The 11559-nt window shown below is 30.7% G+C and overlaps 1 protein-coding gene across 1 annotated transcript; it reads left to right on the top strand.

The window, feature by feature from the left end:
• The first annotated feature begins 3636 nt into the window (after window positions 1-3636).
• LOC107934782 (40S ribosomal protein S5-like) lies at window positions 3637-5362 on the top strand. Its single transcript, NM_001327383.1, is given in 5 exon segments — window positions 3637-3713; window positions 3800-3900; window positions 4593-4864; window positions 4950-5153; window positions 5248-5362. Coding segments are annotated over 4 exon segments (630 nt in total). The 5' UTR covers window positions 3637-3713; window positions 3800-3801; the 3' UTR covers window positions 5303-5362.
• Window positions 5363-11559: the final 6197 nt, after the last annotated feature.

Below are 11559 nucleotides of genomic sequence, written 5' to 3'. Positions count from 1 at the left end.
ACCCGTATGCTAGACCGTGTGCTAGGTCGTTTAACTCATTGACTTAAACCTTAAGAAATTCTCAGATGACACACGGCCTGTCGCTAGACCATGTGTCTCACACGGCCATGTGAACCCAAAATTTACCTAAAAGCAAACCATTTCATACCCAATTCATGCATAATCATCCAACCCATTTATGCATACTTTCAAGGGGCTAAAACATCATTCAAATACACATAATCATGTCATTTCAAACAACCCATTCAAAGGCAACACAATTATACCAAAACCTTTCATACCAAAACAAGTCAACAATGCCTTATTTCAAGCACTATAACCTAGTTCAATTACCTACCAAAACATATCACAAATGACCATTATCAAGCCATTACAAACATACCAAAAGAACCTTATATACATGTACTTAGAAGTTACTAAAATGACATGATTTGGTAAGGGATTATAGTTCACCAACTCAAACATAACTTCAAGGCTTAAACTTACCAAAACTTACATTAATACATTCATTAAATATCATTATAAAAAAACCTATACATGTTATTATTAACCTTGGCCAAAATATTCAAAAACTACCGAAATATTTGCTGGATAGTGTGATAGGTCTCCAACAAGCTTCCAACCAAATCGAGCTTCCAATGATCTATAAAACAAAGGAAAATAACTATGTAAGCAACGAGTGCTTAGTAAGCTCGTATAATCTTAAAACATAACTTACCATGTCATTTATACAATTCAAAGATTAAACATAAATCATCACCAATGCCATAAGTTTAGTTTAAGCCTATACAACATCACCAACTCACAAGTTAGTATACTTGTCCATGATACAAATGAAATCAAATATAAGATATGTAAATTTCCATAGGTAAATCATTTAGCTCATAATTCCTGACCATAAATCATGATTCAGTCCATTTACATACTTACTATTTCATTTTATTTTCTTACCCGTTGAACCATCTAGAATTACATTGGATACTCAGGAAAGCTCACACATAGTGTGCCTTTACATATAATCGTAACCTTCCCTTTACATCAATACTCACACGAGCTGTAAAATGGGCTTGCTCACACGAGCTGTAAAATGGGCTTGCTCACACGAGCTGTAGGTCAGAATATAAGCTACACGATGCTGCTCACACGAGCTGTAGAGAATCCGAAACAAATGTAAGACCTCATTCATAGCACCCGAAACATGAAATCCCTAATGACATGTCATTTGTATCCTAAGAATTCTTAAGGTTCAACCAAGACTTGATATCCGTCAATTCATCATAACATGAATACATTCATATATTGATTCATTTATATTAAAACAAATAGTAAATATTCAATTTAGCTAACATTAAAATGATTACAATTCATACGAACTTACCTCGATAGTTAAGGGCGTAGTAGCGATATCGAACTAATCCGAAGCTTTAGCTTTTCCTCAATTTAGGTTCGATTGTGGTTTACCTTAATCTAAATGGATAATTTCAATTAATCAAGTACTTCTAGAGTTCAATTTAATCCATAACTCATATTTATGCAAAATTAAAAATTTGCTCCTAACATTTTAACTTTTCACAATTTAGTCCTTAAGATCATAACTTAAAATCTAACCATTTTAACCTAAATTCAACTTAACCCATGTTGCAAGGGACCTTAAAGCAACTCATAGTTATAAAAAATTTACAATAAAACCTATAGATTTACACCTTTAATAATTTAATCCCTAATTCCAAAATTCATCAAAAATCATTTAACAAACTTGTTTATTTTTCAACAAAGATTAATAATCTATCAACTAACATCAAAACACATCTAAAAAATCCGTGGCAAGTCCCTCAACCTTTGACAGTTTTGCAAAATAACCCCCAGGCTAGCTAGATTAAGCTAAAATGAACTCAAAAACATAAAAATAATTAAAAACGGGGCTTGGATGCATACCATGCAAGAAGAAATCAAAACTGAAGCTCTCCCCCTCTTTAATGGTGAATTTCGGTCTAGAAAAAATGAAATGAGAAAGATGATAACTTTGTTCCATCTTTCTTTACTTAATTTTTCTTTTAATTATTCAATTATCATTTTAATCTTTAAAAACTATTAAAATTTCATTCAAACCCTGTCCATGCACATCCACTAACACCTTAAATGGTATATTTACCATTCAAGTCCATTAACTTTCATTTCCATAGCCATTTAGCCCTTTTAACTAATAGAACTCAACTTTTATATCTTTTACAATTTAGTCATTTTTACCTAATTAACCATTTAAACATCAAAATTTCCTAACGAACTTTTAATACGACCTTAATATAATCTCGTAGAGTTATAATAAATATTAAAATAATTATTCACTCATCAGATTTGTGGTCCTGTAACCACTGTTTTTGACACCACTGAAAACGAGCTGTTACAGGAAGGAAATAAAAGAGGAGAACCAGAGAGATTCTCTAGAAGAAAAAATAAAGAGGAAATTGTCCCTATACCGTGAAAAATGGAGGATAAAAAAGTAATTAGCTAGCCAAAAGCACTTTTAGCTTAGAAAAAGCTAAAATTTTCAGTTTTTTCAACGGAGGAAAATGACTTTTTTAAACATTAAAAAAGTCACTCAAATGGTGTTTGTTTAGTAGTGCTTTAAAGTCAAAAGTACTTTTTGAGTGAAAAGTGCTTTTTGGAAGCGCAGCTAAACAAACCCGTAAACTACATAATAATACCAGTACGCTTTCATGACTAAACTCTAAAAATTTTGAACACGAGAATAATACTCTTATTATTGTTATTGTTATTATTATTATAAAGCCTAACCTAAATAAGTAGCCTAATAAAAAACTTCATGTATTAATATTGCTTTGTATATCCTCTTTCACCTTTAAATATTAATAATTCTATAATTAATTTGTCTTATTAATTGTTTTGATTAAAGGTGTTTACTGGCCGAGTTTAGTCGGATCTATATAGAGCATTTAGATTAAATTTTCAAGTCGAGGTTCAACTCAAAAAATGGACTCATTTTTTTGTCCAAGTCTGATCCAATTTAAGAAAGGTAATCTCGGACCCAATCCGGTCCACCAATATTTAATTTGTTTTGATAAGCTTTTTATTTAAAAATATTTTTTTAGAAAATATAATCCCTAAATGCATTGAAAAAACATTAAAATAAAAATTTTCTAACCCATTAAAAATAAATTAAAAAATATTTATATTAAAAAACACAAGTAAATGTAATAAATATTATATTGTATTAAATATAGTTTTTAAAATTTTATATTTTGGGTTGGGTTATTTAGTTGGGTAAGTTGTTTTTAGGTTTTGGGTAATAAATTTAATTTTTATTGAATTAGTGATTTAATATAAATACATAAATATTATTTAACATATATAATTAATATAATTTTTATTTTTATAATATAATTAATATAAATAATGTAATTTAAAAAAAAATGGTTTTATTTTACTCATAAAATCATTGAATTATATATTAAAAATGAGTTATTGGGGTAGTTGAAGAATAATTGGGCCGTTCTTTTTTCTCAAAACCCATCCACTAAAAGCCCCAAAATTTGATCCCTTACAATAAAACCCTAACTCGGGACGATGTTTCATATATAACAATTGTTAATTAGGGTTGTTTAATTTCCTCATCTCCGAGCTACCGCTACCAGTGAAAGCCGCACTATTCAGTCTTCGGTCGCCGCTCCCTCTTTCTATCTATTCAATCTGAGGTATTTCTTTTAGCTCTAATTTCTCTCCTAATACTCACTTTGATTCTCTCTTTCTTCAAAATTCATTGTTGTTTTTATTTTCGCAGGTATGGCAATGGCCGTGGCAGCCACCGAGACCAGCAAAGACCCGACCCAACCTAACTACGAAGTCAAGCTTTTCAATCGCTGGTCTTTTGAGGATGTCCAGGTATTTCTTTGCTTAGATCTGATTTTTCTTTCTTTTGCCTCCATGTTTCTTGGTTCTTGTATGAAATGTCTCATTTTATCTTTATACTGCTTCCTGCTAGCTTATCTGCTGAACTTCTTTTGGTCTTTTGGTAACTGGATTTAGTGAAGAGAATAGTTATCTTTTCATCACTGTATCCATCTCTTTGGATTTATTTTTTTAACTTGTCTATATATTTCTGGCATCATAATGATTTTTTTTTGGAATATCAATGCTTATTTTATTTAGCTACTATTTTAATCTCAATTGGAGCTTCCTTTTTGTTTTTTTTTGCTGTTTATGTTAATTCAAAGTTGTAGTTTATGTTCTCCTATGAATTTGTATTTATTCCTGTTCTTCTATTGTAATTTCTCTGAGCAATTGTTTGTCTCGTAGCTTAGTTTAACTTGATAAGTGATAAGCTGCGAAGTATTAGGTTGTCATTCTGAGTGTGAATATGAATTTGAGTTAATGAATTCTGGCTTATGAATTATAGATTTTGAGTTGGTGTTTATGGTTTTAAAATTAGGGCTTATAAATTGTGGTTAATGAATTGGGTTCAATGTCTACAACTATTGATTGGAAAGAATTTGGTTCCTCAATTTGCTGTTCCTTTTGATAATTGTAATTCTTGTTTGCAATGGTACTTGACCCCGAAGATTATTTGGTTTTAGGTTACTGATATCTCTTTGAGTGACTACATTGGTGCCCAAGCTTCGAAGCACGCAACCTATGTGCCGCACACTGCTGGAAGGTACTCAGTGAAGCGTTTCCGGAAAGCTCAATGCCCAATTGTTGAGAGGCTTACGAACTCACTGATGATGCATGGCCGAAACAATGGGAAGAAACTTATGGCAGTTAGGATTGTGAAGCATGCCATGGAAATTATTTATCTCCTGACTGATCAGAACCCAATTCAAGTCATTGTCGATGCTATAATCAACAGGTACCCTATATGACCTTAAGCTTTCATATTTTCTCTTTCAAATGTATCACCAGTTAAACTTGAAGTTAACCTATTGATTTAACAGTGGACCTCGTGAAGATGCTACTCGTATCGGTTCTGCGGGTGTTGTGAGGCGTCAGGCTGTTGATATTTCTCCTCTTCGTCGTGTGAATCAAGCCATCTATCTCTTGACCACCGGAGCACGTGAGTCTGCATTCAGAAACATTAAAACCATTGCTGAATGTTTAGCCGATGAGCTTATTAATGCTGCAAAAGGATCATCGAACAGGTAAATAAAGGACTTTTATGCGTCTCCTTCATGGCTCTTTCGCTTATTTCTGGTGTCATTTCCATCATTGTTGATGGTATTATTGATTGTGCAGCTACGCGATCAAGAAGAAAGATGAAATCGAGAGGGTTGCCAAGGCCAACCGTTGAGGCATTAGACGAGATTATTACACCGTGGGCGGGGAGAATTTCAATTGTTTTAATCAGTACTTTATGGGCTATCTTTTATTTTTGGTGTCCTGGACATGCAATGAGTGTTGTGTTTGCTATCTAAGTTGACAAGTTAGCTTATGTTTAAATTGGAGTTTTTCAGTAGATATTATTAAAATGATAGAATTTTTGCTGATTGATTTGATGAAATGCATGTTTCATTGAATTAAAACATTCACTTTTAACTTGCTTGTGATTTATAATGCAGTAACAATTCATGTTTCCTTCACTGAACTTTTTTATTTTTATTTTTTATTTTAGTTATTTAAATAAATTGAAGTTTCTCTTTTATTGACGTTTTTGTTGTTTTTCTTAATTTCTGTCAAGGTTTTTTTATTTTTGAAAAAGTGTCAATTTTATTATTGATGCCTTTATAGGTCTCTAATATTTTTGCCGATGCCTATCAAATGATTTCTTTACTTTGATATAAAATATCATACGCATGAATTATTTATAAATTAGGAATAGAAAAAATTCAACGTTATATAACTTGCTATGGAATTCAATGGAATAGGGTGAAGTTTCGATGTTAGCTTTTCTATTATGAATAAGTTGACTATTTTATTTTTAAAATTTTTATTTAGTAAATTTATTATTTTTTATAGGGTAAATTATATTGATAATCATTTAGGTATCAATTTTTATCATATAATTATATAAAATAATAAAATGATTATTCAATTAATTTTTTTATTATGTGGTTATTTATAAATTTTGCATAATAATTAATTTGGCCTTTAATGTGTATATATTATCTAATTTTATTTTTTTGGCTTAAATATAAATTTAGTGTCTAAATCTGTCCTCTTCTCTATACTTCACAAGTGACAATATTAAACAATGGCACATGATAGTTGGTTGATCACGATGTAGGTATTATCGTGTGATATAATAAGAATTTTTTTAAGTATTATCATGTGATATAATAAGAATCTTTTTTTTTATAAAGGACACTAAATCATTCATGTTACTTGTTGAGATTGTTTTAAGATGACTCAATCGTGGTGCATAGAATGATAGATGCAAAGTTGATGGTTAGAAACTCAAAATCATTCTAGTTAAGTAATTTCCTAAGAAGTTATGCTTAGGAAGTTATGCTTAAGTTAAAAGGATGATCAAACATGAGGAGATATTAGTAAATGTGAATGTCAAAGGATTTAGGTTCATGGATTAATTGGATGAAAATTCATATTCTTACTAGTTGAATTAAGTGATTATCTCTACTTTATTACATAATGTAACTAGTTGAGCTAAGTGATCTAAACTTGCAAAGAATAGAAATTATCAACATCATTCAAAATTTGCATAAATAAAAGAATTAATCACATAATATCATTGTTGGAGTATGTCCAAAGACCAATCATGTAATAACATACTTGTTTTACCTTATTTATTAATATAAGGCATTGCCATTATTATTACAGTTTCTTTTTTGGGTATATAAATAAACTGTTTTATAACAATGTCCTGAGAATTATATGATTATTCATAAAAGGTCCTTAGTCGAGTATTATTGTGGCTTGGACAACAATAATGCATTAAGACTAATGTGTAGTTTATTGATGACAAAGTGTTGTCATTGACATGGGATGTCAAAATCAATACATGAGTATCTGTGTTAAAGAACAACATATTGGACTGACCCGCTATGAGTATGTTCCTTGGATTATTATGTAATAGTCACAACATTACTCATAGTGATTACTATGTATACGATCCTCAAACTTGAGATCATCATTATCCCAACATTATGAGTTGTATATTTTGATATAGTTAAACGTCCACTGCAACTGGTTGTTCTATAAAGGCTGATGTTGGATATACCACAATCCATGTAGTGGGATATGGTTGATCAATATAGGATTTGTCCCTCCTACATAATGGGAGCAATATTTTAGGCCACTTGATTGAGTGAGACTAGAAATGCATGGTCGTACTCGAATAAGTTGATATGAGATAGCATACTTATTTGTTTATTATAGTCTACTCAGGATATCAAGAAACATTAGATGGACTATGCAAGTGTGATTATTCCATGACTTGTATCCATTCTAGATATAAAGGACAAGGATTTAATACATGAAGGGTTAATCACAGAGAGGTTATGTCGAATCATGACTTCTTGTAGCTTAGGTAGTAATGATGCATTACTAGATGTCACTCATTGTTTGTAATATTAGAATCGTTCTAGTATTACTGCTAACATTACAAGAACCTACAGGGTCACACCCTATGGTTGAAACGAACGAAATCCAAATATAGTTGGTATTGTTTTTTGGCTATCACATGAATTAAATTGATTATAGAATTAATTTAATTGGGAAATTAAATATCAAACGAATTATATGTACAAGTATGTTGTACACATAATAAGAACATGGTTAAATTAATATGTATGAATTTGATTCGTATAAAATTTAACTAAACATAATTTATCGAAATCCTTATTATAGTTATTATAATTATAATTTACGATCAAATATTATTATAATTATTGTAATTAAAATTTTTTGGTCAAATATTATTATAATTATGGTAATTATAATTATTATATTCGATTATTATTATAATCAATTTTGATTCATATTAAGAAATCAACTATTCTTGAATTAGGAAATATAGGGTTCTTAGTAAAAACCTTATATACCTGAAATATAGTGTTTGAGGTCTAGCAGCCGTCAATGAGTTTTTCTTTTTGAAAAAGTTTGAGAGAGTTCTTACCGTTTATTGTCGCACCGGGTGGATTACGTAGAGGCCGAAACTTTTCGTAGTAGCTTGGAATCGACATACAATTGCGTAATCAGTTTCACAACAGTTATCTTTGGTTTTCCATACGATTAAAGGTAATTGTTCATACCCTTCTCACCCCGATTTGTTCCTCGTACATGGATCCCTGGATGTGATCACCAGATTTACATTTTTCACTGCGCCATGGGGTGTACCGGTGATACAAAAATCATGTCATGTCAACCAATTATCATTTACACCATGCTTAAGCACCATGCATAAAACTGAAAAGAAAGAAACATGCAATTTAATAATGAAAAATAAAAAACATACATCATTTTTCGGTGTACACCCCTATACTTGAATTACACATTTTCCCCAATTTGTTGCCCAAATAAAAATAAGAAGGTTAAGGGCTTTCCTAGCTATCATGAAGGCTTGTGAGGGCAAGTCAGGGTAATCCACTTCCTTGCTGAAGTTCAAAAATGTTGTGTAATCTTTGAGGGTGGTTGACCTATATAGAAAAACAAAAAAAACACACAAAAACACAATATTACAACAACATTGTCAGTATTAAACCTCAGCTATATCCTGACACCACTACTCAGTGTCATTATCCTTATCAACAATTTGGTCATCCATTTCAACTCTATAAGAGATCTTATTGAGCACCAATTTGATTGTCTCGAGTTAGTTTGCTGAGGTCAAGAGATAAACTGGACTAATTTGTCTAGTTGGTAAAATTGATACCGATAGGTAAAATTGAACCAACTTAGGAGTATTAGCAATTTAAATCCCTAATTCAAAGGTTAACTAACAATGTTGGAATCAACCAACCGCCGTCTGTTATCTAATTTGCTAATTTCATAGTTTCCATGATTTACAATTTGGTCATTTTCTGTTTTAGTTAATTAATTAGTTTGATTCGCCTTCAATTATGATTTGTTGTAATATGACACTTAGTGAATAGTTAGTTAGACTCCCAAATTGCATGCTATAGTTTAGAATTACTTGAGCACGAAATTCTCTTGAGTTCAATCCTTGGAATACTAAAAGTATTCCATTGTACACTTAGAAATATTACAATTGACTTATCACACTTGTAGACACAACACATATATTTGATTGTTTAGTGTTGATTCTCAGCCCCAACAGCTGAGGCAATCATTGAGCCATGTATTTGTAGGTCCTTTCTTTCAAGGCAAGTATAGTACTTACCAATTGAACTTACAAAGCATTATATGCTTATGTGCCGTTGTTCATGCACGTAGATCTTTCCTCTTGGACCCTTGAAGCCATCTTGATTTAGAAGCATCATCTATCAACGAACTATCAAAAGTATGAACTGTAACACCCTATACCCGACCCACTCGTCAAACCCGAGTAACAGGACGCTACATCAAACATCATAACTCATACATATTCACATAGTCTCAATTACATACAACAATCGCCACATCCAAACATTAACAAAAGTTTTTTAGTCTAAAATACACTAGGCGACATTAAAAACGACTTAACATACCTTAATCAACCCCGTAAACAATTTAAAGCATGCTTAGGAACTATTTGGTAAAATTTCCAAATAGGTCCCATAGGATTTGATACTCAATTGCAAGTATCAATATTTTTGAGATAAGTATCGATACTAGAAAGAAAATTGATACCAAACTAGCATTTAAAAGCATTTTATTAATACATGGGCAAAGGTATCAATATTTCCACCTCGAGTATTGATACTCGTGTTTGTGTATCGATACCAAATTAAGCTACTAACTTCACGAAAATACAATTCAACTCCGAGGTATCAATATTTATGTCACTTGCTCAGATTCGGAAAAACATAACAAACAGAGTAAAAATGTAATGGCCTAAATTCAAGGTTATCGGAATAGTGGTTTCGTAACCACAAATATGATTTAAAGAGAAATTTGTTTCAATATTTTTGCATGAAAATTGATATGATAGGAAAATCGTATGAAAATATTGATAAAAAAATTTACCGATTTAGTAGTTAGTTAGAAATTGAAGAAATTGGGTAAAATAAGGTATTAGGACCTCTATCTCGTAAAACCGAGTCAAAAATAATTTTATAAATATTTATGAAATGTTAGTAACGTGGTATTAAAATTTCGTTAGGAAATTTTAATGTTTGGATAGTTAATTAAATGAAAATGACTAAATTGTAAAAGGTGTAAAAGTGGATGGGATGATTAAATAGCTTAAGTGTCTAATGAGAGAGGATTTAAAAGGAAATTAGACCCAAAATCTATTTGGGCTGGACGGAAAGGGCATGAAATCAGCAGGAAAATTGATAAATTAAGGGAAAATTTGAAATATTGCAAAATTAACTAAATAAAGCTAGGACTAAATAGGAAATATCTAGATTTCTCTTCATTTCTCTTCAATTCCAGCAGCTAAAAACGCCATAGGAGGGTTCTCTAAGCTGGTATTTCATAATTTTTGCACCAAGTGAGTTAATCCTTGCCTTTTTCTTGTAATTTTTGTGTTTCTAAGACTTTTACAACTAGGTCCTACTATTAAAGTCATTAGTTTTTGATTTCATGGATGAAATTGAAAGTCACCATGGTTGAGTGCTGTAAGTTTATGATGAAATAGAATGAAATTAAAGCTTTAATTTGTTTATGAGATCATTTTATTAGGTAATTTCAATAGAAATTGATTTTTAGGACCTAAATGTGAAAATGTTTGGAACTAAAGTCTATTGCTGAAATTTTGATCCCTAAAGGTTTTAAAATAGTTTAAGGTGATAGAATAAAGTGTTAATTGAGAAAAATCAGCTCAATTGAGAGGCTAATTGAGTAGGAAGGAAATTGTTATTTATTAAAAGCTTAAGGGAAAAATGGTAATAAACAGCTTGCACTAAAACAATATTGGACAGCAGCAGTAGACTAATTTTGAAAAATAACCATAAATTTTAGGAATAGAATTAGAAGATGAACAAAATATGAAATTAAATCTTATTTAGTCTAGTTTCTCATAGAAGAAACGGGGTAAGCAATGGATCTGTAAATCATGAGATATAATGAATTTTGTAAGACAATGTCAGAATGAATTCGAGTTCCCCTATTCTGAATTTGAAAAATCATAAAAAAAATTGAATAAAAATAATTATGGGCTTAAATTTATATTTCTAGAATCCTGAATGAGTCTATTTTCAAGATAAACAAACGGGAACATCATCCAAATTCTGTATGAAGAGATAATTAATTTTTAGTGAAGAAGGGTCAGAACTGTTAGACAGAAGAATAGGGGTGACTTTAAAGAATAAAATGCACTTATTGGCCTAACCAAAACTTCTGAAAATTTTATGGTAAGAAAATATATGAGTTTAGTTTCAGGGAAAATTAACAGATCTTAATTTGGAGTTCTGTAGCTCGAGTTATAAATAATTTAGTGACTATGACTTAAATAGACAGCTTTGAATAAACTATAAATAATAATAATGA

Source organism: Gossypium hirsutum, chromosome A01, assembly GCF_007990345.1.
Source record: "Gossypium hirsutum isolate 1008001.06 chromosome A01, Gossypium_hirsutum_v2.1, whole genome shotgun sequence".
NCBI lineage: Eukaryota > Viridiplantae > Streptophyta > Magnoliopsida > Malvales > Malvaceae > Gossypium > Gossypium hirsutum.
This window is presented reverse-complemented; position numbering and strand designations above follow the sequence as displayed.